This window comes from Spermophilus citellus, assembly GCF_964194105.1.
Source record: "Spermophilus citellus genome assembly, chromosome: 17".
NCBI lineage: Eukaryota > Metazoa > Chordata > Mammalia > Rodentia > Sciuridae > Spermophilus > Spermophilus citellus.
The window spans coordinates 70489887-70516019 of NC_138199.1; the positions used below are offsets into that span (position 1 = coordinate 70489887).

A 26133-nucleotide genomic window follows, 5' to 3' on the forward strand; every position below is an offset into this window, starting at 1 on the left:
GACTTGCTGTGCTAGCGTGAGGAGCCAGGCATGACTTCTGAGACTTGGAGACTGACCTTGAACTCCAGGTAACTGTTCCTAACACGCTGAGTTCCATCTGTGATCCGAGCTGGCCGTCATGCACTGGGTCATCTAACACTCATAAAACACCACTACCAGTTAGAGACTTTCTGATATGGGGCTGGGCCTGCAGGGTCCTGAAGACACGGTAAGTCACATGTGCAGGTGGCCTGCTATGTATGTGCCTGCTCCTGAGCCCTTCAAACATCTCACTGTGTCCCATGGAGGGTCTCCCAAGAACCCATGACTGAGAAAGGAAAAGCCACTGAGCTTGTCACTATGAACGGATGACTGTGATGCTCTAGCTCCAAAGAGGGCCGCGGACGACGGGTGTCCACTCTGCTGGGAGGAAAGAAAGTTTGATGAAAGAAGATTTATCGTTTAGACAAGTGGTTTGGTCAAATGGTTAAGAACTTGAACGAAGCAAGGTTGGGGTTTGAGGAAGACATATATGGTCTCCCCCTCCCAGAATGGGTCAAATTTGAAAATCATTCATCAAGTAAAAGCACCTCCTCCAAATGCCCCCCAGGGTGGACAGGGCTGTCTGCACGTGTGTGACCTGCCTTCCTCAGGGATTCCATCACTTCCTCAACTGATTCATGAAGAAGTGACCATGTTGGCGAAGACAGGACTGTGGCAGATTTGGGCACAAGGACATTCCCTCCTCAGTGCAGACCTGGCCCAGACTGCACACAGTGTCAGTGGCCACCCCAGATACTGACAGCTGTCCAGGCACGTTGTGGACTGAGTCATGGACAGATGACTTTGGACTTCTATGGAGAGGGCAGTGATTAGTCCCCACTGGAATGGACACTTACTGAGGGTTTTGGAATTCTCTTCAGTGCCTGCCACAGCATCAAGGTGATAGAGTATCACTGTGGACCAAGGGATTCTCTGTCCAGCAAGAAAGGCACGGCCGTGACCCTAGTGCAGTCACCCGTGCTGACCCCCACATGACTTTACTAGAGATCTGGTAGACGTCCGGGCTGCTGTCTCTCCCGCAGCCAGGCCAAGCAAGTCTGGAGGAAGAGGGATGGGGACGGTGTCTCCTCCACTTCACGACTCTCCTGCTCTTTGACTTCATGCTCCACCCACCAGGGATTTTGGTGCCCAAGGCAGGCAGGCTCCACCACAGGGAAGCTGGCCTTTGGAAAGAACATGGGTGAAGTGTGCGCTCAAGGTGGACATTTCCATAAAAGAGCGAAAACAGGGCATATGTAGATGTTGATCCAAAAAAAAAAAAATCAGTTAACCAATTAATTAACCAATCCAGCAGTAGTCTAGGCACGTGATCTGGGTGTCTGGGGTTTCCCACACCATTAGGTAAACAGGCCTAAAGAGTGGGTCCTGTCACTGAATGCAGAGATGAACCCTGTGGAAGGAGTGACACTTTACACCTCGGGGACATGCTGGTCTCCGTGCCCGCAGGGAGTGGGGTGGGGTCAAGGCCCTGCACAGTGTGACCCACCCCACCTGTGGCTCTGAGGTGCTGGTTGGAAATGGGAAGCATCCAGGTCTCTCTTGCAGGGGACAAAGGGAAAGCTCTGGCCTGTGTCACGTGCATATTTAAATATTTGAATTGTCTTGATCTATTCTGTTGCGTATGGGGCACGAGGTCATTGTTAACCTTACAGATCAGACCAAAGACTGTTGGAAAATGAGATGGAACTGTCAACGGGAGCCAGGACTGAAGAGCTAGGGGCAGTGTGCATTCACTCTCACAGGCAGGGCAACAGTTTCCAAAGAGGTGTCCAGTGTCTAGGGACCAGCCCTGTGGTCATGGCACCTAAGCCCAGCTCTTCTTCAGGCATGATTGGGCCATGGTCCCAGACCATGGGCTTTCTCGGCTCCAACTCATTTCCATTTCCGATTCTCCTACAGATCCTGTGAGTCCCTTAATTGCCACCCGTGGATTTCCTCTCCTGCTGGAGTTGGCTGAGGTTGTTTACAGCCAAACATCTCCCGGCCTTCTCACCTGAGCTCTCTTTGCTCCCACTGGTGTTGGGTAGGGGAGATGTTCCTTCCAACCACACAGCACATTCCTGAGAAGCATCAGCTCCGGAGGACAGAACACGACACAGGTCACCCACAACAACATTCCCTTTATTGATATGAATCACAGTTACAAGGTCTTATCTGGCAGAAAGAACAATCTCAATTATGCAGAACTATACCCAAAGACAAAAATAAAACACATGTACACCAACCGACCCCCACACCAGCTCATCCCAACCCATCAACCCTCTGAATGTGTCTGCGATTTTGATCATCAGTGCTTTGGAAGAACATACACTGACCCAGCCGAAGGGTGGCCCTTGGGGTCTTGGAGCATTCACGGAGAAGGACATTTGCCCTTGGAAACAAGGGAACATGTAAACTCAGAGATCAGGTGCCGAGAACACAGTGCCTAAATTACTGGCTCCTGGCTGCGTGTCTTCCGGACAGAGGGCCTGTCGTTCTGCTCGGTCATTTCAGAATGATATGTACTTTTCCTATCCCTCTTCCTTTCCCAACCAGAGCCCCCTGGCCAGACTTCAACAAAGCTAGCTGTGGCTCCAGGGTTCTCGGTTGGGTTGTCAGTTACCAAATAGCCTGTGGGGAAGGACCCATGGCAGGTCCCAAGTGTCCCTCCTTCACTTAAGTGGCTCCCTTCATTAGTAGAGAAAGGGTTTGGGTTCTAGCAGCTTGCTGTATCCCCAAGTCTCTTAGGAAACTGAAGCTCATCAACTTATCAAATTAACGCCTAGGAGATTTGGGAACCGTGGAAAACCACTCTGCTCTTGGAATCCACTCTCTCCTTGTCACTGGGCTCACAGTTGTCCTAATTCCTGAATTCCCTTAACTTCAAAAAGGCCAATTTTAGCCTTAAATTAAAAAAAAAAAAAAAAGAAAAGAAAAAGACTAGCCGACTTCCTCCCTCAGTCTGTGTCCCTCTCCCGGACAGGACTCCCTGGGCAGGGGAGGAAGGGGACTCTTCGTCTCCTGGCCAGCTCAGCCTGGGAGAGCAGAATTGCTGTGTTCACAATGCTTAGGTCCAGGTGTTCCAGGTGTGTGGAGGACCCGCAGCCGAGGAGCAGGAGGGCTGCCGGCCAATCAGCTCGGAAGCTGGAGGCCCAACTTCCTAGGAGAATTCTCCTGGGTCCTCGCTTCTGTGGGTGACCTTGAGGAGCTGCGGTTGGTTGAATCAAGCGAGGGAGATAAAGGAAGGAGAGCAGAGATTTCCCTGATCTGTAAGTCCCAACAGTATCACTGAGGAAAAGATTCCATTCAGTGGCCACAACAAGACTCTGTGGTTCCATGACACCTTGAGATTCCAAAGAAAATCAACATCTCCCTCAAAAACAAAGTAAAGATAGTTCTATTAGAATCAGGGCCCATCCGGACAGTGGGACGAAGGGGAGAGAAGGGAGCAATAGTTCAATGTGAAGAAAGGCTCGTGGTCCCATCGAGGTCTGGTGCTGTCCTTCCGGGGGTGTGTCGTTACCCAGAGCTAGCCCAGGCCCACGTCCAGTGACATCATCACCACAAATCCCAGGATGGAGGCCCAGGATGCCAGCTTCCCGTTGCCACTAGGAGGGAAGGAGAGGGAGAAGAGTGAGACTAACTTAGCGCCCCTGAGACCACGCCTGCGAACCAAGGCTCCCCGCCATGTCCAGTTCCAGCAGCGTGTTCTACGGTTAGCGACGGTGACATTTCCTGGGCCTGACCACACGTCAGGCAAACAGACTAACTCTTAATCCCAAGCAAAGGCCTCATGAGGTTCATGTCCCCATTATCCCCATTTTCCTGGGGGCGGGTGGGGAACAGAGGCGTAGAGAAGTCACCTGCCCAGGGCTCTTTAGTCTGTATACTTGAAGAATAAACAGTGATTTCACAAAGATATTATTTAATCTGACTTTATGCACTGGCTTAAAAATTATTCTGCTACAAAAGCCAGAATGACACAAAGCAGGACACTGTCCCTCCGGCTGTCACCTGACAGCCGGCCCTTAGCTGGATAGTGGAACTTGTGCGTATCACGCGGACTAACACTCAGCCCCAGAGGCATCCAGAGAGGCAGAGACAGGATATGAAAATGACAGTGTGCGTCTCCCAGGGCCAGGGCACGCGGCAGGTGATCACGGAAGCAAGCAGAGGAGAGGCCAAGGCAGAGAGCGGGTTCCCGGGAGCTCCGCACCTGATCTGGGCTTCGGGGATGATGTCGTCCATGACCACGTAGACCATGGCGCCAGCAGCAAAGGCCAGAGCGTAGGGCAGGAGGGGCTCGGCCAGCACCACCGCAAAGGCGCCAAAGACCCCGGCCAGCGGCTCTACCATGCCGCTCAGCTGCCCGAACCTGGGGAGGAACAGAGACAGGCGGCTGCAGGGAGCCCAGCAGACACTCAGCACGCCCCCTCGCTGGTGGTCCAGCCCTTGACAACGGTGCATCCCGTCCCACCTCCCACCTGAGCACGGCCGGGCAAAAACAGGTCTCACAGGACCCCACTCCAATTCCCTTCAGGCCTTCAATTTCGTACTTTCTTGAAAATATCAGCATCACTGAGGTACATTCCCCTGCCACGCGGCACGAGCATCTGACCTGGAGTTGGTGGTTTTCAGGGTGTTCACAAGGTCGTGTAAACGTCACCCCACCTGATTCCAGAACATTCTCACTCACTCCAGAAAGAATCCCATACACATTAGCTGCCACTGTGGCTCCTCCCACCCCTGAGCACTAAAAATCTACTGTGGTTTCCCTCTGTGGATTTACACACTGAGTGTTCCGTGTCAATGGAACCATACGATACGTGGTCCTTTTCTGCTGCTTCTCACTGGGCACGCGTAGTCTTGTACCGCAGTCCTTTAAATGGATGAATAGCACTCTGCCGTGGGGCTACCCCACATTCTGTAGACACTCATCTCATTGATGCCCACATCGAGCCACAGGAAGCTAATTAGGAGTGATGGGCATTACCCATGGACAGTCGAGTTTGGCTTGCTCGGGGGTTCAGGCCACAGTGGCTACCTGTTGGAGGTGGGAAGCCACTTGGCTACATGGGTATTGAGAGCCTTGTCCCTCAACTCCCACGTTGGATGAAGATGGGATCTCTCCCTTTATCTGAGCAGGCAAGAGGGGGGCCTCTGTTTTTTGAAATTAAATGAGTTCTGATTGAAACAGCAGCAGATAGGAGTGCTGAGAATTTTGAGAGCAGGCCATAAGCCAAAACCTGAGCCCCACACCAACAGACAAAAAGTCAGGGCACCTCTTTTGCGGGGGGCACTTGGCAAGAAACAGAGCCTCTGGCAGGAGGATTGCAAGTTCTAGGCCAATCTCAGCAACTTAGCAAAACCCTGACTCAAAAGAGAAACTAGGAAGGGCTGGGATGTGGGATGTATCTCAATGCTAACCAGCTCCTGGGATTTGGGTCCAACCCTCAGGAAAGGAAGGAAAAGGAAGACAGATGCCAAGACAATACTGCCTGTGAGCCTCCGTCCCTCCTTCTGTAAAATGGGGTCAGGGGTGTCTTCCCCACCCCGTTTCCCCAAAGGAGAGGACAACTTGTGAGGACTCTCCATCTCGGACCCCTTCCTGGCCAGGGCAGAAGGTGAGTTTGGGAGGAGAGCCTGGGTTTGCTGCAGAATCCTCTCAGGGGCCATTTTTTCCTGGCTCCCCAGGCCTTAAGGAGTAGACAGCTGAACCGGCAGCTCTTTGGTTTGTACAAGTCCTGACCTTGGCTAGTCACCTGAGGAAAGTGTGGCTCTGACGTCAAGCCCAGGCTGCAGTGGGCCGGGGCCGCTGCTGGCCCCCTCCTCCCATCTTCCTGGCACCTCAGTAGGTGAAGTAAGAGCCACAGCTCTCACACACAAAGGTCTCTAAGGCCACCTTGATCTGTCCTGGCTCAGATCCTCGATCAGTGGACTCCAACACTGGAGAGGGGTAACAGAGGGTGGAAGTAGAGTGGTGGGAGTATGGGCGAGAACTTGTAAGTCATGAGGTCCTATAAAGTGGAAGGCATTTTTAAATCGTGGTTATTCACCGTCCTTTAAAGCGTGCTCACTGTACATCCCAGAGAACAGATTGTTTAACAAAGAAGTACCTGAGGCTTGGAGCCTGTCTCATCAGGAGTCACCATGGATAAGCCAGGTGACTCAGGAGGACCATCTGACTCCCCAGCTCCCCTGTGGGAATCGTGGGCCCAATGGTGGATGCTGAAGGTAGTTAGGGAAGCCCGTGGCGGGGGGTTGGGGGGGAAGCACCGGCGTGGATGAGGGCAGCAGTGGCCCTCACCCAGATGTGCTGCCGTGCTCCTGTCTTCATGCTGACGGGCATGGGGAGCCACTGGGGTGGCCATGAGGGTCAGGTGCTGGCAACACCAGTGCCATTGTGGCACGTGGCACGTAGAACAGGTGCACTCCACATTGATGGGTGCGGTGTGCTCACCACAGAGAGGTTTCGCAGTGGGAGCACGGCCATCCAGGCCGGTGTGTGGAGAGGTGGAGGGTCAGAGACAAGGCTATTCGGTGGGGTGCCATGTTGACCCATGTCATGGGTGTTTTATGGAAAGCCTGTTCTTGGAGAAGGAAGCTCATATGGTGCACGTGCTCCTCAAATCTGACACGACCCTGCCTGTGACAGCAGCGCTGAGCACTTACCAGAAGGCTCGCCAGGTGGAGAAGCCTGCCCCTCGCAAGGGGAGGCTGACGGCCAGGCCCTCCGGGAAGTTCTGGATTCCAATTCCAATGGCCAAGTTCCTGAAGAAAACCAAGAAGGCACATGAAGCTTTGGTCTGGACTGTGAAAACACACGGCTGGCGGCTCCTGGTCAAAGCCCAAAGCCCTCCTTTGGCACCAGGGAGCCAGGTGGGGACTGTGACTGGTGGAGGAAGGAGAGGGTTAGGGCCCACGCGGAGGCAGGTAGCACACATTGCAGGAGGGAGGAATGTGGATCCTCGCCCAGCACCTGTCCTGGGTCCCTGGTGACAGGTTATCTTTAGGTACGGCAGGGGCCACACTGGCTGGAGTACTTCATTCAACCCTCGTTGGATGAAGAGTCCCGAGAGTCAGCTCTGGGTGACCCTTAAGATTCTGTCCTTGGTATCTGCAGACAGTCAGTCTTTCAATTCTCTCAAGTGCTTCTACTAGGGACAGGGCAGGGAATGGACAGGGGCTTTACACACCCTCCAAGGCAGCCCTGCTCTGTCCTAGTTCAACAGGAGAGAATGGGGATCAGGAGAGATCCGAGGATCAGAAGAGAAACCTGGCTGGATTGTCAGGGGAAAGGTCTTGTTCTTCCCTTGCTCCTGAAGTGTGCACAGGTACCAGTTGGTGGGTCCTCTGGGCCGCCTGCTTTTCTAGGTCTTCTGATCTCCCAACCATCAGTCCTCAGCTGGTCTATAGGGCTGGATAAAAGGGTCAAGAGTTCCCTGGAAAGGCCCTGGGCTCTGTGGATCTGCAGGGGGCAGCTGGGGAATGATGAGCGCCCATCTCTGCCAGGGAGCAGGGCTTCGGGATCACTCAACAGCTCACAGCTTGCCTCCTGGGCTCCAGGTCTAGAACTACACATCCAGCCTTGGGACACACTGTCTATGTCTGTTCATGATGTAGGGCCCCGAGGAGCCTGTTCCAATCAGCTGCAGGCGGAACTACAGCTTGTCCATGGTCAAGCAGACCCTGAGCACCTATCCAGGAGCAGGGGAGAAAGGAACAAACCTATGGGCAAGCTGCGCGTGGTGGTGCATGCCTGCAATCCCAGGGACTACAGAGGCTGAGGCAGGAGGATCACGAGTTCAAGGCCAGCCTCAGCAACTTAGCGAGAGCCTCAGCAACTTAGCAAGACCCTGTCTCAAAATAAAATATAAAAAGGGCTGGGGATGTGGCTCAGTGATTAAGCGCCCCTGGGTCAATCCCTGGTACCAAAAAACAAAACAAACCTATGGGCACCTTCCTGCCAACAGTTCAGTCCCACCCTGTCTTCCCGGCCACCTACAGTGGACGCTTTCCCTCTGACCTCCTTCAGCATCTCCTTGCTGCCCCCCAGCTGGCCGAGTGAACACAATCAGCTTTCCTGACTTTTTATTATTATTATTATTATTATTATTATTATTATTATTATTATTATTATTATTTCTTGACGTTTTGAAAGCTGAGTCCAAGGTTTCTTTCCAGTGAGGGAGGCTGAGGGGTCCCACCAGGTCTTGTGAAAATGGCAGTTGGTGGCTGCCTTTCAGACGCTGTCATTATCTGTCCCCGTGTGCACAAGGACAACACGACTCACCCCCAGCATGACCACAGGGCTGCCAGCTAATGTCACTAGCAAGTCAGAGATGGCGCGCCCTGTCCAAAGTCCTGGCCGTGACAAGGCACTAACTGCAGCCATCCCCAGGGCTGGCTGTGGAAGCCTACTCCACATCCTGCCTGGGAGCCACCATCCCGATAAGCAGCACAGAAACCCCTTTCTTCCATCCCTGGCAAGGCTTGTTACCTCTGCCCTGCCCGGCTCTGGCACAGGGCTTCCAGCCCAACCAGGCGCCACACCCTCTGGACCCCGCCAGGCTTCTCAGCAGGGCGCTGCCTCGCTGGGCCAACCTCGTGTCTCCTGGAGCACTGCTGGGCTCCTGCACTCTCACCAAGGGCTGCCTCTCCTGCCTTCCTACACGGCCTTGTGAATGTGGCTCTCCCTCCCCAGGGCCATGTTCCCTTGGTCTGTATGCTGTGCCTCTGTGAGATGTCCACAGCGGTTACGTAGAGGTGACCCCAGGGAAGGGCCCGGACCCCTCCACACCCTCTACTTCTCCCCACCACGTGGATCAGCTCTGAAAGGTGATTTCAATCCACAGCTCTTTCCATGCACAGCTCTCGGTCACCAGGGAGCCTTAGCAGAGGCCAGGATCTTGGCCCCTCTCCTGCAGGTCCTGACGAGTCGTGGCGTTGGACTCTGGGCCTGCAGATTTATTTCAGAGCGTGGAACAGCGCTGAGAACCTCTGGATAAGAAGTCATCAGAGGGGATGAGGATGCTTGCTAAGCCCGCCTGGATCTCAGGAGCTCCTCCCCTGCTGTCCCGATCCCCAGCATGGGTTCCAGGTCGAGGACACCAGGGGCCACTAGCGACTGCGTTGGCAGCCTGAAGACGGGGTGCTCAGTCCCTGCAGAATGTGAAGCCATGGAGGGGATCCCAGCAAACGAAGAGCAGGAGGGTGGAAGCCGAGTTAGGTGTGATGGTGAATTAGGTGCAGAGGGAATGAAGGCCTGGGAGGGTGAGGGGGCACTGACTCTGGAAGGGCCACCCCGGACGGGCTGGCGGGCAAAGGGAAGGAAAGGGGACCTCCCAGGAGCTGGTGGCGTGGAAGAAGCCCCCGGCCTCCTGCAGCCCTACTGTGCACCCCTCTGGTCTCCCCCTAAGGGGACACTGCATGGCAGCGCTCCTGGCTGAGTGGTGCTGGGTGGCCTCCCTCCTTGCAGCCTGGGGAAAGGAAAGCCCAAATGAGAGGTTTCCTTTCCAGAACAGGCTGGGACGATTCCAAAAAGCCAGCGGGGAACAGATCCACCCAGGGCCCTCCCAAACAGCGGCACAAAGACACCATTCTAGACTGCCCCCTGACCAGCAGACGGGAGGGAAGAGAAGGCGGAAGGAAGGGCCCTTCACCAACAGAACCGCAAGCTGCCCTCTGATGGTGCCCTTCCCATGACCGCCAAGCCCCAGGGTGACCTGTCACCCGGGTCTGCCAGGAAGCAATAAGGAGGGGATTTTGCCAGAAGGCTGGGAAGGGCCTTCAGGGAAGCAGTGGTGGAGGCTAGGAGAGCGGGTTCACAGGGCAGGGTGTCCCTGGGCCAGGCTGTCGGCTGCCCGAGGGGGCCCGAGTGCCCTGGGGAGGCCTCTCTTAGGAAGGTGAGCCAAGGCTCTGTCCTGGAGGGCTGGCTCATGGAGGAGGAGGTAGGTTTGGCTTGGGCGTCCAAACATCACCCTTCCTTTCCCTTGGGAATGGGAATCTGCCAGGGAGGGACAGGCCCAGAGAGCCACTGACCCCGAGTCCAGCCCTGAGGTCTGAAGCAGGGTTGGTTCCCAAAGCCCAGTTCCCAGTGTACATTGATCTTTAACTTTTTCTCAATCCCCAGGAGGAGCGAGCGGCAGACAGGAAGATGACAAGTCTCTCCTGGGACTCAGAAAGCAGATGAGTGGCAGTGGACGTCCAACCCTGGAGCCTCCCAGCAGTGCGCAGACCAGGAGGCCAAGGGGTCAGGTGACCTCTGAGGTGCAAACAGGGTTCCCAACCATTCCCATGTGCCTGGAGCTGGACAAAGGATCTCAGTGCTAAACCAGCCCCATCCCAGGACAAGGGGGATGAGCTGGTCACCCTTGGAAGCACCCAAGGATAGGTGGCAAAGGCAAACTGGGGATGAGGACTTCAACCTGTCAGGAAGGGAAGGCAGAACCCTGGAAACGGAGATGTTCAAAAATAAACGGCCGACGCCACACTCGCAGTGGTCTCGTGCAAGTCCCAACCCTCTGGACCCTTTGGTCACCCACACCTCCCTTTAAAGAGTCAGCTCCCGTGTGACCCTTGCCAGCCTCAGGGGTGCCAGGTCAGTCCCTGAGGGCTGCTGTCTCCTGCCCTGCCCTGAGTGACACCCAGAGGCTGGCCGAGCACTGCAGGGTGGAAGAGGTGGCCTCCCTGCAGGGACAGCAGCACTTTGCTCTGAGCCTGGGCAGGGACACAAAGGAGCAATTCAGGCTGCTTAGGGCCAGAGGCAGCTGGAAAACCCCGGGGGTGGGAGACCTGCGGGGGGTGGGGGCCGGGCTCACTCACAAATATTGACTCCCAGCAGATGGAGGAGGCTGGCTCACGAGGGGTGCCATGCTGGTGCAGGCAGGGTGAAGGGCGCTGTGAGGGCTGGGCCTCTCCCGTCTGCACACAGGGCAGAAGTGAGCAGCCGGAGGGGCTTTGTCACTCTTCTTCCTTGCTGTCTCAGCCTGGTAGAGGCACATGGCCGGGTCCCTCCAGGCTACTAGGTAGGGAGCCCTCCCGGGCCCTGTCCTTATCTTCAGAGATCGTTGATGCCAAGACACGGGAAACAGGAAGCCAGGGCAATCCTGGTGGGCTGTTGCCCCTGCCTCCTGAGAGAGGCCTGAGCCCATCTCCCCAGGGCTGACCTCTCATCTCCTGAGAGCTGCTTCTGCTCGGAGTCCTACCTCGGCAGTTAGAGGCCAGACAGCACTTGGGCCACAGGGCCTTTGGAGGTCACCTTGCTGGACACCTTCACTGTGATGGTAGAATAGAGGCCCAGACAAGTTTAATGGCTTTGGAGGCCATCTGACCCATTGAATGTGAGTCACACACCTCTGGGTGGGAGCCCCAGGTGCACCGTGGTCAATCCAGTGCCAGCCTCTGCTTTATCTGTGAAATGGGCATAACTCTGCACCCCTTGCAGGGTTCCTGTGTGGGGAGAAACAATCACTGGGAGCCAGTCACAGCCCTGAGCCCAGCTTGGGTGCCTGTCCCACGGTGGCTACTGGTAAATTTGCCCACTCCTGTAGGGGCCAGTGCTGAGCCGGGCACTCAGGCCTCCTGTCCCACAGCCTGTGCCCACGGGGCCTCACAGGGAGTTCTCTTCAGCCTCCTCAATTCTGAGACTTCTGGTGGGAATCGGGCACTGATCAGCAAGGTGGCCAGCTTCCCAGGAGTGACCGGAGCCCCCCAGGCCCCTGGACCAGGCCAGAGCTCACACCACACAGGAAGACAACGCCGAGAAGGACCCCACCTTCAAGTTCACAATCACTCAGGGCAGGAGGACACACCCAAGCCTGCTGGCAGCTGTGGTGGAGGCCCTGAGCTTGGCCGTGGAGACCCCAAGCACTGAGCAGGCCATGGGGAGCCCTCCTGGATGAGGCCACCTTCTAGATGGACGTAGAAGAAAGGGGGCAGATTTAATAGAGAGGGGCAGCGCACTTCAGAAAGGAAGAAGGATCAGATAAGCCAAGATGTGAGAGCACGGGCCACCCAGGCTTTCCTCCCCTCCCCAAGTCAGAGCCGACCCACAAATAAAAACATCAACTGTCTAATGCAAAGCCTGTCACCCTCGACATCCACCCCATTTGTCCTCTGTGAGTCTTTCCCAGTGGAATATTTTTATTTTTTTAAGCCTGAGCAATAATTGCCCAGCCCAGAGCTCCTCTAAGGCCGAAACCCTGGGGTTCTACCCAGGGTCCCCACCCCATCTTTGGGACGCAGAATCCTGGGCTGAGTCAGTCACTGGGTGACGTGGGGGCTTGAAATCCATGTATTGTCTGTCTGCACTCAAACCTTTCGCTTGAGCCTGGGGGAAGCTTCCCTGTGAGTCAGCACAGGGCACGCACCAGGAGCCACGCAAACTCCGCGCCCTGTGGCCGAAACAGTCTTCCATTACCATGCCGTCAGAGGGAGCTGAAGCCCTGTGCCTGGAGTTAAAAATGATGATCCTATTTACTGCCATTTACCGAGGGTTACTAAGTGTCAGGCGTGTTTGTGAGCATTTGACAGGTGGCTGCATGCGTGGTCCTCTGGATCGCCTCCTGAGCATCACTCCTCATTTCACAGATGAGTTAAGTAACGCGTCCCCAGGGTTACCGGATGGGAAGTGACCGAGTGGAACTTCTAAATCTGAGCCGTGTATGGGAGCTCCAGGTCTTACACAGACCCATCAGACCATCCTAGACACCGTTACCCGGGTTGAATGGCTCACCACAGCAAGGGCTGTCAACGTCACCACTGGGGACACTCAGTCACAAGTTCCTTGACATGGGGGTCCCTTCTTGTAGGTGCCTTGTAGGATGGTTAGCAGAAACCCTGACCTCTTCCCCCTAGATACCCATAGCCAGCCCCAACCAGAATTATCTCCAGACATGGCCACAGGTCCCCTGCAGGATGACGTTGCCCTGGCTTGAGATCCACCGGCCCATATGAGCAATACAAGCGAGCTGGCTAACTCGGCAGATGTCTGAGCTAGAGAACCTGCTGCAGTGTGCACCAGGCCTCTGGTCTCAGGAAGCTCGCCGAGGATGATTTGGTTTGGTGGAAGTGAGTCTTCTGGAGAGCTCAGCCGCAGCAAGACAAGATTGCTAGGGCTGGAGGTGGGAATGAGGCTCAGAACCCCCAGACTCCTCTCCCCAGGTCCTGAGACAGTGGTTGGTGCCAGCCTGACTGGGGTCCTCGAGGGCACTTGTACCTTGCATCCTTGTACCCGGCTTCCCCTGCATGAACCCCGTGGATTATGGCTCAGCCTGGGGTTTAGTTCTGAGTTGAAGGCAAGCTGCCCTGGGGGAGATAGTGGAGAGTCACAGGTTTCTCTGAGTGTCCTGGCACCTGCAGCCTGGCTCTCCAGGCTACGTTCTCTGGCCTGCTGGCTATGCCTATTCCTGACAAGCCTCGCTTTGCCTGGCTTGCAGGCCCTCCCAGGGCGGTGAGCGCGTGTCCTTGTGCGGCAGGCCCTACACACTGTTTTGATTGTTACCGTCCTGCCCTGAAAGGCCTGATTGTTCAGGCCTGAGATGACATCATCGGCTTCCCACTCAGGCAGCCTGTCGAGGTGTTTGATGAGCCTGCAGGTGGGTAGGGGCCGGGTGCTCCCCGCAGGGCAGCCCGGCCCTACCTGCTCAGCAGAGCTGGCTTAGCACGCAAGGGATCTTCCCCGCCTGCTTCCTGCAGCCTGATTGGCACAGGCTGGGGAGATGAGATGAGGATGACCCATCCTTTCCCTTAACATCTGCTGCCCTCCCCAAAGAGGGCAGGGAAGAGCCCCCAGGTGATCAGGTTGCAAGGCAGGTGGTAGCCAGAGGTGACTCAGGCCACCACTGCACATCTCTCTTGCAGGAGTTCAGAGACGCTCCCCTATGTCCTAGGGATCTCTGATTCCCGGGGGGGGGGGCATGCACTAAGGACCCTTCCCTGCTAAGTCTCCCCGCAACTAAACCAATCCTACGTACTGACCAGGAGAGAGGCTGCCGCCTCAGTGTGGCAGGGGCACACACCTGGGAGCAAGGTGCCCATATGGTCACGGAAAGACACCCACCAGGAGTGCTCCTAACCCCAGTGATGCAACCAGAGATGGTACCCGCCTGGAGACCATGCAAACGCCTATCCACAACTGCATGAATAAGTGAATTGTATTCCAACCGTACAATGGAACACTGTATGGGGCAGGAGTGGAAGATCGGCTCCAACGGGTAGCAGGCTGGAGGCATCTCTCAGACAAAATTTTGAGTGAAGGAAACTGGACACAAAATAGGAAATGCTATATGGAACCATTGACACAAAATCCCCCAAATTCTACTCTTTGATATGAACCATCCGTGGCCATTGGCAATTTTATTTGCTAATTCTCTCTAAGGCATTTGGAATTTGAGCAGAAATTACTGACCCTCTAAAGGCAGGATTTTAGTTTCTGCGTGGGAGCCTTATTTTGGGGAGAAGAATAACTTTCCATTACCTTTCTAAAAAGATGTCTGAATGCTGTTGAACCTAGGTGCAGAAGGAGCACATACTATAAATGTTGTGCTGGTTGAATTATCAGAAACTGGCAAACCCAGGACACCCACATCCAGATCAAGAAGTAGAGCTTTACCACCCCCCACCCCCGGACTTCCAGCCTGGGCTCCATGTTCACCAAGCCTCTCCTGAGGGAGGCACCAGCCTCACTTCTAACAGCAATCTGTGTCTGTTTGTGAACTTCGAATGGTTTAGGAGGCAGTTCAAGACCCCTAAGGAGGATCGGCTGAGGGCCTCACGTCTCATCTGCAAAGGTGACATGTGGACAGCTTTCCTCGGCCCCTACTTTGGGCCTCAGGACACTTCAGTCCATCCCCCCAGACATCTCCTCCCACCCCAGGTTCTTATTCATCAAGTCCCTCAATCTCTCCCTCTGCAGGATCAAAACATTAGGGGGGAATGTTGTCCTTCCTCATTAAACACAGCATTGCTGGCCACTGGAAATGTTTCTAGCATTATGACACCTTCTCCTAGGTAGCTTTAAGCACCATTACAAAAATTTATTATTTCATTTAGGGGCTTTAAGATCAATTTCCATCTTGCAAACATAGTACCCAAGGCTCTTAAGGGTCGGCCAATCAGCCTGCGGGAATCAGCACAGAGGGAAGCCAGGCCTGCCTCCGAGTCTTTGGCAAACCTCCTGTGTACTTCGATGCTGCAGAAGGGCAGAGAGGAAAGCAACGGTGGCCACTTCAGGGAAGAGAGCCACTGACATTTATGTTGGCCTGGGTACTCTGTCACACCTCACAGAAATCGGAAGAGGAACCTGAAGAACCAACCTTCCAAACCTGTCCAGAAGGATCCCAGCCCTTCTCCCGGCTCCGTTGTTCTAGCGGGCGGGAGCTTCCCCCGAGCCCTTGCAGATCCTGGAACAGCGTCCTAACGGTCTCCTTGCCTCTACTCTGGACCCCTAGAGTTTATCCCCCCCACATCTGCGATGTCTAGTTACGTTGCTCCTCATGCTGCTGTGGCTGCTGCTTCACTCTGGGGCAGAGGCTGTGTCCTCTTCTGGCCTGCCGTGCCCACGTGCTCCCACCCTCCACTCTTCTCTGACCTCCTCTTCTATTGCTCTTCCCCCAGGTCTTCTACTCCAGCCCCCTTGTTTCCTTGTGCTCCCACAAAAACACTGGATTCCTTGCACGTTAGGGCACCCCACTGGAACTTCCCTTCTCGGCCACGTGTTGGCTACTTCTCCTCAAAGGTCATCTGACTTTTCCAAGGTCATAACCTGAAAGGCACTAGAGAGCTTCTGTCTCTCCCTCTCTTGACCACTAGCTCTAGGGAAGCCAGCTGCTGCTCTGGGAGCACATTCAAGCAGCCTCCTGGGAATGCCTGTGTGGAAGCCCAGTCCTCCCACCAACAGCCAAGTGAGTGCGCCATCTTGGATGTGGTTCCTACAGTCCCAGTCAAGCCTTCAGACGGCTGCAGCCCAGGCTGATGTCTGAAATGTGCCCTCATGAGAGTCCCTGAGCTGGGACCACTCAATAAAGCCACTCTCAGATTCTTAGCCTTCGAAAGACATGAGATAATGCTTGCTGGGTGAAGTCACCACGTTTTGAAGTATTTTGTTCTATAGCAATAGAAAACTGAGAGAGCCACCTTCTCAATGAAATCTGCCCTCACCTCACCTAAAACCCACTCTACTTTCTCTTGTTCTCTTTCCTCCTTCGAAACCTCCATCTTTCCTTTTCTCCTGACAGCATTTCTGACCTACCATATGATATGTTCTTTTTAAAAATTGTTTATCGTTCATGCTTTCTCCCTCTCCTGACCTGGCAGCAGACAAGCTAGGAGCCTGTCTGTACGCCGTGTGTCCCAGCACCTCCTGCTAAGCCAGCTGAATGCAGCCAGGAGACAGATGTGTGTACAGATACGGGCCCCAGAATTCTAGCAGGGCTGATGTCTGCTGCCGACTGTCAGGGGTGAAGCAGCAGAGAGCAGTCACAGCTCTCTGGCTCTCAGTGCCTTCAGCTATAGAATGAGGAGATAAATGGGGCAACCCATAGCGCCTTTCTAGATCCTAAGCTCGGTGATTCCAACCCAGCCAGGGTATTGTGGGTTCTCTAGATTCCAGGGGCTGCAGGCCCCTGACTTTGCCGAAGCCCATTTTCCTGTGTGTGCACATCTGGAAGTCAAAACACAAAACCATCTCCTTGTGCACATCTGGACAACATAAGCCAATCGTTCCAAGAGGAAACTGCAAAAGAGCTCTCAGCAGAACTGCAGTGCGCGCCAAATCCGAGAGGCTGAAAGGCTCCTTTCTTTTCCACCCACCAAACACTCTTCTGGGCACAATCTTGGGGGCTGAGGGCTGCTGCACTAGGGAACATATGCTCTCAATAGCGTTCCACTGCGGTCTCTGTCACGTGGCTCTCTCGGCCTGGCACCTGGCCAATGCAAAACTCAAAGAGATTTTTTTCTCTCTCTCTCTTTCTCTCCTACACCCTTGTTTAGACCAAACTATACCTTCACTCACCCTTGGGGCACGCGGCCTGAGTTCAAAGCCAACACCACCTGCTCCTCCTCCGCTCCCTGAAGGGAACGGGGCTGAACTGCACGCCCAATGCAAACTGAACTGAAAGGGGAGCTTTCAGCTCTGCTGGTGAGAAGTCCCGGCTATTTGCATGCACTTAGGATGTGGCTGGGCAGAGGAGGCTGCCTGGCAGTGGGCAGTCTTGTTTGACAACCAGCCTGGGCTCCAGAGACAAACAGGAATGATTATTCCTTTGCAAATGAGATGAGATTCTAGGACATTGAAGGGAAGGTAAACAGGACAGGGAGGGGAAGGGGCATGTGCAGACAGGTAGGGCACTTCCCATCAGCACCTACGCATCCCAGGATGCAAAGGGTTTGGAGGCAAGGACACCCTGCAGCGTGTAAGGCCCAAGTGGCAACAGGGAGCCTTTGTGTCAGTAGGAGATTCCTGCAAGGAGTGCAGACCTGGGGCCAGGGTGTCTGGCCGGCCTTACCATCCTTCTTTGCAGGTGAGAAATGGGAGCAGGACCCAGGAAAATTCTGGAAGCCCCGTGCTGGACCTCCTGCACCCTTACACAAACAACAGCACCTCCCTCAAGGCAAGACCACTGCTGTCCGTGGAAGTCCAGTACCGTGGAAAGTACACAGCCCAGGCCTGCTGGCTGGGGTGCAGGAAGGACCTGAAGAAACCCCGGCATGAAGCTGGAGGGAAAGACAGCGAGAGAGAAGCCTTTCTCACGCCTTGTGCTGTAGGACTCTCGAGCCAGCTGGGAACTCGGGGCTCTGCCACTGGGAAATGACCCAATGTGGTCAGCAAAGGGTGAATGCAGGGTCCGAAGCATGAAGTCGATGCCCAGGGCGGGGGGTAGGGGGTGGGAAAGATCAGTACCTGGGAGGTGAGCAGCCTGCTACCAAAGACACTGAGATGACACCCTCATCAGAGCCACCTCTTCCAGAAAAGCCTGGTGCACCCTGGAGGCACCTGGCTCACAGCAGGCAGAGCTGGGGTGGGTGCCAGCACTGTCTCCCCGGTACCGGGCCAGGCCCATGCTGAGCTCCATCTCCTTTTCCTTTGGCAATTGATTGCCCTCAGCAGGAAGTGTTGCCCACCATGTTACAGACGAAGAAACCGAGGCTCACGGGGTTAAGTGTCCCTCCCAAACCCATCGGCCGGTGACCCATGTTGGAACTGCCACTGCCGCAGTTCCAACGTGGGTCTGCTGGTTCCAGAGCTCACACAAGGGCTGCCTGAGTGTTGTCTACCACACTCCTGAGAAACGGTGCAGAGCAAGGTTGGATCTGCTGTCATCTCAGTTTATGAGGGGGCAGTCTGTGATTAACAGCGATGGTTCATACCCTGAAGTCATCCGTTACCAAGTTTCCACTGAGGGGTGGGCTCCGGCACAGACATTATAAAACATCTCTGTTCACCATAAATATTATACCAGGTAAGAATCTTTAAAAGACGTTCCCAGTATTTTCTAATGGATCACTGGCTTCTAACACACGTCCGGTGGCCTTTTCTCTCTTGAGCAAGTTAGTAACTGAAAAAAGAATTCCCTGGCTATTATTATGGGCTGGACGTAATCAGCTCCAGTGGGTGCCCCTCGGGCCTTCCCAGGGGCCAGACCCCATCTGGTTAAATATTGTCACCTCTGGATCACTTGCTGGTCATTCCCCCTTGAGAGTGAAAACCCTGGTGCTGGAGCCAAAGGGCAAGGGACCTGATTGGCTTCCCTGGAGACCCAGGAGGGGTCACTGCACCCTGGGGTGGGAGGGGAGAAAGGTCAGGACACAGGACGATGCCACCACACGGCCAAGAAAACAAAGTCACGCCAAAGCAGCCTGGTCCTCATACAAGGGGACGCATAGCACTCAGAGACATTCAACTCAGAGCTGACACTTAAGGAGCATCCATGTGGACAGAAGTTCACAATAATGGTCCTTCGCCTACCCCAAGCCATACCCTAGCCAGGTGTGATGGTGCGTGCCTAGAACCCCACCCACCTGACTCCAGGCCTCCTCCAGCCCCACCCGCTCTCACGCCATGTCCTCTTGCTTCTTTAGGACCCAGGCTCGGGTCCCCTACTGCCTTTAGTGGTCACATCTCCTTTGCTCTCTTCTGCAACCCATTTCCAGTCTTTCCCTGTTTTCCAGGACCTGAGGAGCACTGGCCAGTTGTCTGGGTTGGTCTGGTGTTTCCTCATGGTGAGGTGAGAGCATCCAGCACAGTGAGGACACCCAGAGGGGACCTGCCCTTCCCGGCCTGCTGCAGCCCGGCTGGCTGGGCAAACTAACCGGGGGTTGACGAGGAACTTGTGTAGATTGATACAGCAGGAGTGGGAGCCGTTTATTGTAGGACAGGAGGGGTATATACACATTCCACACAGCTTATCTTAATTAACATAAACTAGATACAGCAGTGAACCAATAAGGAATATCCACACTTAATGGCTTGCTGGCGTTACTTCACAAACCACTCCCCCTGGCAAAATGCCAGGCGCCATCCAGACTTGTTTACAGACCCTAACATTTCCCCTTTTTGTTTAATTTAAATAACAACCATAGTGGTTTTTACACAAACACCATAAATAAGCTGCTACCAGCAGAAGGGGAGGATACAAAATGCCACAATACCAAGCCAATTGATGGCTCCATGCAAGAAGCCCTTGGAAAAATTATACCAGCAATGACACCGTTAGCAAAGATACTGAGTTACAATTGTCCACCGGCCCATCCTATCAGAGGCACACGCATGACTCCGCGTGTCCCATTCCTGTTGATGTCAGTGGTGCCCGACTGGTGGAGCCACACTCACACTGACGTCGGCTTTCATGGGTGGGTCTCGCCGCTTCGATTACTACTATGGAGTCCTGAGGGGCTCTTCCTTCCTCATTCTTTCTAATTGGTAGCTTGGAATTCTGTAAGAGAGCTATTCCGTCTCCTCCAGGTATTTATGTGTGCAGATCCAATGCACAGATATTTATCTTATGTGTGAATCATAACCCAATAGTATCATTATTTTGTGGCTCACGTTGTTCCAGCCTTGGCCGCGGGAGCTCCCTCAGGTGGCTCCTGTGTCCTTTTGATACATCTCCATGCCTGTGCAAGGATGTCCTTACTTTCTGGGACCTCCCCCCCCAAGTTCTCCTGACTCAGGTTGCGTTTTTACCTCCTGGTCCTGGAATCTACCACTTCTCCAGGGAGTTCTGGTTCCTCTGATTGGAGAATAGTGCTTGGGAACCAAGATCTAAGTCCGAGGTCACTCTGTGGCCACTGGGATGCTCCTGCTTCAGGAAATGTATATACATGCCTTAACCCACACTCGCTCAAACAGCTGTATTTGTTTCCATGCCTACTTACTTGTGTGTGTGTGTGTATGAGTGTGTATACATACATATGCACAGATACTGAAATCATAGGACAAATACTATAGAGTCTCACTTCCCTGTGGAATCTAAAAAAGGCAAATTCATAGAATTGCAGAGTGGAGCGGCAATTGCCAGGGGCCAGCAGGGAAAACAGGGACATGTCGGTCAAAGAGTACGAACTTTTAGTTACAGGATACGTGAGTTTGGGGGATCTAACCTATAGTTGGTGACTGTAGCACTCAATACTGTACTGTACACTTGAAATTTGCTGAGAGAGCATTTTTTTTTGCCACACACAAACGGTAACACTTCGAGGGGACGGCTGTGTTGACAGCTTCCAGGGTGGCATATAGCAACTTGAAACAAAGCAACCCGCCCTTGTGCCTTTGCGTGGATCCCTCCGATTCCAACCTAGCACCACAGGCTGGACTGCAGGCTGGTGGATGCTGCAAGGACAAAGCCATCACACGCCCAGATGCCACTGCCCGGGGTCATGCGCGGGGAAATTGGGAACCCACTCCTTTGAGGAAAAGGAATGCGGGAAGGGAGCATTGCAAGGGGAGTGTTCATGGCCTGAGCAGCAGTGGGGCTGTCTGCAAAGGCTCCAGGGCTTAGGAGCTGAGCTGAGAAGGAGCAGGGGCTTTCAGAGTCACATGTCATCAGACCCCCCCCACACACACACACACACCAGGGACCCTCCCCTGGGTGCTTAACAACCATGGAGACTTGTGATGCTGGGAAAATCAACCCAGAAGGGTTCCCTTCCACGGTTTCCGAAGTCTTTTGTTGTGCTCCTGGTGCATCTCAAGAGCACAGCAGGGACCACAGTGTGTAAGGAAGGGAGCCAAGGGAGCTGTAGAGGGCCTTGACCTCACCCCCGACCACTGGAAACATGGCCACCCACACGGTCATGGGGTGCCACTGTTCTCCTCTGGGCTTGACTTCCAAGCTTAACCTCAGAAGAGGGTCAGATCCACCCATCACCTAACAAGCTTCAGGTGCCAGGGGCCTCCTGGAGGGCAGGACACTTGCAGCCTTTTTGTGCTCACAGCTCATTTCCCTGTGAAGCTCTATTATAAATGGCAGGTGGGGGGCCATTCAGCTCACAAAGCCCATTTAACTCGTGTGTAGTTTACCAGTGTTTAAATACCTCTGGGTTAGGTACAGCTGTGGGGGAGCTCAGGCACTGAATCACCCTGTGGCACACGCCCTTTCCTACGGGAATAAGCCTTCACCCTGAACAGCAGGAAGGAAAGGCAGGGTGCCCAGGAGAAACACAGAGACTAGAGGGACACTTCTCCACTGTGAATCCCTAAGGAGAACGTCCTGTGCTCTTGGAGCTGGGAATGGGGCAAGTCACAGGTAAATCCTAAGTTCCTTCTGTCTCTCGAATGTGATGCTACTGAGAACATCCTGATCCCTGCCCTCTGGTTGCTTCAGACACAGAAAAGGGCCAGGACTTCCAGGGAACCTGCCCTGCGGGGGGGGGGGGGGGGGGGGCTGTTGGGACTGGCTTGGATCTGGAATGGTCCCCAAAGGCTCCCATGCTGAACACTTGGGTCCCAATGCTGCCACGTTCAGGGGTGGGATTAAGGGAAGGGATTGGCTCATGAGGGCCCGACCTCATCAGTGGATCAATCCATTGAGGGATTCGGCTGAAGGAACCCTTGGGAGGTGCTGGGAATTGGAGCAGGCGGGACCTAGAAGGGAGCAGGTCCTTGGGGACTGTATCTTGTCCTGGCTCCCCCTCCCCTTCACAGCCACCATGAGGTGACCAGCTTCACTCTGCCGTGCGCTCCCTACCGTGATGTCCTTGTCTCACGTAAACCCACAACAATGGGGCCAAGCAACTGTGCACTGAAGCCTCTGAATCTGTAAGCCAAAATAAATCTTTCTTCCTTTGAGGTTGATTTTCTCAGGTACTTTGTCACAGCCATGAAAAGCTGATGGACACAGAACTTAGTAACAACCCCGCTCACCCCGGGGGTTCTTTAAGGGTTCCTAAAGAATGCTGTCCTGACGAGAAGATGAAGATCACAGAAGTCCCAGGGGCCAGTGTGCACAGAGCCCTGTCACAGCAAGTGGCAGGAAGGGTTGATCACGATTGGAGACCAAAGTGAAGGGATAATGGCCTGATAGAAGGTGGGCCTGGAGGACACACTGAGGACTCTAAAAATCATGGATGATTCACATAACGAAAGTTCACCATTAAAAAAACTTTTTTTAAAGCTGTAGATGGACACAATATCTATTTATTTTTACGTGGTGCTGAGGATTGCACCCAGTGCCTCATGCGTGTGGGGCAGGCTCTCTATCACGGAGCTACAGCCCCAGCCCCGCCATTTAAACCATTTTAAAGTACACGTTCAGTGGCACTCAGGATACACTCGACGGTGCTGTGCAACGGTCCCCACGAGTTCCAGAACATTCTCGTTACTCCAGAAGGAAATCCTACGTCCATCTGCAGTCCCGCCCTCCTCAGTCCCTGGCAACCACCCATCTGCTTCTGCCTGCGTGGGCCTGTCCCTCCTGGGTAGCACAGAAATGAAACTGCACAGGAGGTGGCCTTCGGGCCTGGCTCCTGCCTGGCACAGAGACTTCCAGCTCATCCATGCCGCTCCGTGGGCCAGCACTTCCTTCCTCTGGGACTGAGCCACGCCCTGGCGCAGGGGCCTGGTGCACAGTGCTGACCCTCCTTCCACGATGGGCATCGGGCCGTGTCCACCTCTGGCTGCTGGGAGCCGTGGTGGGCGAGCTTCTGTTTGGACACCTGTCTTCCATCACACCCGGTCGATACTGAGAGTGGAACTGCCGAGTCACCTTTGAAGGACTTGGAGCTTGTCCTAGGACAAGGTCCTCCAAGGGGGGAGCCACGTGCTGATGTGGACAGCGGGATGGAGGGGGACACTGGTGGATGTTAGTCCAGGTGAGACAGACCAGAGGAGGAGGGGAGGAAGAAGCAGGTCTCCCATTTCTCCTGCTCCCCCCTCCCACTGCCCTCCTCATCCCATAGACATCCAACCCCAAGGGACAAAGGATGGTCTTCTCCACTGACATCTTCACGGATTGAAAACAACCAGCAGAGCCCCCGGTGAATGAGAAAGGCCTGTCGAGGTGACCTCGAACCTCCTCCCAGCTGGACCAGGAGAAGCTCACCGACCCTCCAAGCGTTCTTCAAGTCTGTCTGAGCTGGACCCTCCTGGCCCCATTGTGAGCGTGGAAACCTTCATTTCCGGGTCGCCTGTGGCTGTCAGCTCCCCCCTCAGTCCAGAGCCGATTTCCACCCTGCAGGAAGCTGTTGGTTCCCATGGGCCTCTGCTATCTTCTTATCAGCCCTATTATTTATATAACTGCTTCCCTGATGAGTCAATCTCAAGTTCAGGGCAAAAGTTCAGCTCTTCTCCAGCCTGAATAACCTCAGAGCAGCATTACTTTAAAAAAAAAAAAAAAAAAAAAAAAACCAAGCCAACAACCACCTCCCCCATCACCCCCCCCAAAAAAATCCCCACAAAACAGAAATGGCAGCAAAATCACATGAAATGAAAGCTGCCCACTGCATCTCCCCAGGCCCTGGAGGCCCCAGCACCCACCTCTGAGAGGACCTCGGCCACAGTCCACCTCCGTTGCATCCCATGTCAAGGGCAGTGCAGCAAGACCCAGCACCCGTGGCCGAAAAAGTGTCCCGCGGCTATGTTGTTGGGGCCTCTGAAGGGGGACTGGCTTTACGCAGAATCCTCTGGGTCCCCTCTTATTCACCACAGGCCAGTGCTGGCAAAAGACCCACTCTGACACCCTAGTTCAACACATCCTCAATGGAAGGACGGATGGACGGACAGACAGATGGGCGGGAAAAATATATGCTCCCAGGGAAGCAAGGGGCAGCCCACTCGATGTCTATTTGCGGGGATTTGCTGCTCCATTTCCTTGAGGTTGATTGTGACGAGGGGGAGGGGTCCACACCAGCGCTTGGCTCCTACCGAGAGGCAAAGGCCTGTGAACCTGGCAGGGAACCCCACACAGGGGAAGACAGAGCTGGGAAACACGGGCCACTGGAAAGGAGATGGGCTCATGTCCCTGGGACTCTGCTGTGCATTTTCCTGGAGAAGCCCAATCCCTCTGGGAGGCCTGTCCACATGGGGCTCTTCCCAGGCTGCTCTTGAAAGTGGAGGGATCCTGCCCGACCCCTTTTCAGTAAGACCCCTGCAGGCCCCTTAAGTTCCGGGGTAGTGGCCGCCGGGTGCCTGGAAGATTTCACAATCAAACTCAGAGGGTAAAGACATGCAGTGACTCACAGGACAGGTTCTCTGCTCTCCTCTTGGCCCCCGGGTGCCGGGCTTACTTCCCCAGGCCTGTTGACTTTAAGCCTGACACGATCCATCTGCAGGCTGCCTCCCAAAGTGGGTTTGCTGAGCTCCTGAGTCAGAGGCCGGGTTCCTGTGACCCCACTCCCTGGCCTGGGAGGCATCTGGCCTCCTTGTGCTGGAGGTCAGCGGGACATTTATGGCACCGAGATCTGGCAGAGTCAGTGGCTCCAGTGTCCAGCTCATGGCCTGGAGTCTTCGCCCTGGCTGGTGGGCCAGGCGGACAATTTACAAGCTAAGTAACACATCATAAAAGTCAGCACCAAGCGCTAATGAGCCTGCAAGCCAGGACAGAGCACCCTGCTCTGTGGCCAGGGAGCCGACAGCCACCGTCCTGGGTGCGGCAGGCCTGCCCAGCCAGCACTGACGCGACTCACAGGGGCTCACGGTACTTCCCTCTGGGCCCTGGAAACCTACTGTCAACCTTGGGGTGGTTTCCAGACCTCCCAGATCAAAGGACTGAAACTGTGGTGCTGTCCCCATACTCTAGCTAGGCAGGGAGGGGGTCAGCTGGGCAGGTGGTCTTCTCCGGCAGGTACTATCACCCACCCGCATATGTCTTCTCCGGCAGGTACTATCACTCACCTGCATAAGTGTGAGTCCCCTCCTGCTTCAAGTGACAGATGGGGCCCCTGACTGGGGCTTATTCTGTGCTGGTTGCAGGAGGGGCCTGCAGGGAGCTGGGGGAGGGGAAGGCAAGCTTCTGCAGAGAGGAGACAAGAGAAAAAGCACTTCTGCACTTTGTGGGTGCTCAGACTGGGTTCCTCCTGGCTTGGGTTTGCCAGCACGTCTGGGTACCTGAGCTTGTCTCGGGCCATGGGGGACGATGTGATTACTAACATACTGTGGACCCAAGCTACATCTGGTTCCACCAAGACCAATTCAGGATGGGCCGAGCCAGGGATAGAAATGATCCTGAGCAGGAAAAAGCTCATCTTGGAAACTGCAGCATGGACACTCAGTTAGCAAAAACCTACGGAACACTCCCTGCGTGTCATGGCCCGAGGTAGGGGCTGGGGACACACAAGGAAGGCGATAGAGGGGGCCGTGGCTCTCATGAAGCTGGGAATAGACAGACAATGCGTAAATCAAACAGGGAGTGGGCAGCTGGGGAGGGAGCAGAATGACAAATGGGCTGTTTATAATCCGAGCTGAGCAAACTTAAAGCTAGAAGTGGCAGGACGTCTTTAAATGGCACCAGGGAATAATGCCCCCAGGTCACAAACAGAGCTTTAGGGGGATGGTCTCTTTGAAGAGGTGAAGCTGGGACTGAGGCCTGGAGAATGAATGGGAAGGGGTGGAGTTGAGAGTGGGCATGAGGGGACAAGAGAAAAGAACAAGAAAGGGCAACCGAGGGACGAGGTCTC

The 26133-nt window shown here is 54.6% G+C and overlaps 1 protein-coding gene across 6 annotated transcripts in view; it reads right to left on the reverse strand.

The window, feature by feature from the left end:
- Positions 1-2148: 2148 nt before the first annotated feature.
- SLC39A11 (solute carrier family 39 member 11) overlaps positions 2149-26133 on the reverse strand; it is a 406238-nt gene continuing 382253 nt past the window's right edge. For all 6 annotated transcript variants that reach the window (XM_081271048.1, XM_081271051.1, XM_081271050.1 and 3 more), the window contains 3 exons: positions 6694-6792; positions 4238-4396; positions 2149-3629 (listed from right to left, as the gene is read on the reverse strand). In XM_081271048.1, the coding sequence (XP_081127174.1) occupies positions 3551-3629; positions 4238-4396; positions 6694-6792 (337 nt within the window). In that variant the 3' untranslated portion in view covers positions 2149-3550. The remainder of the gene's footprint in view (positions 3630-4237; positions 4397-6693; positions 6793-26133) is intronic.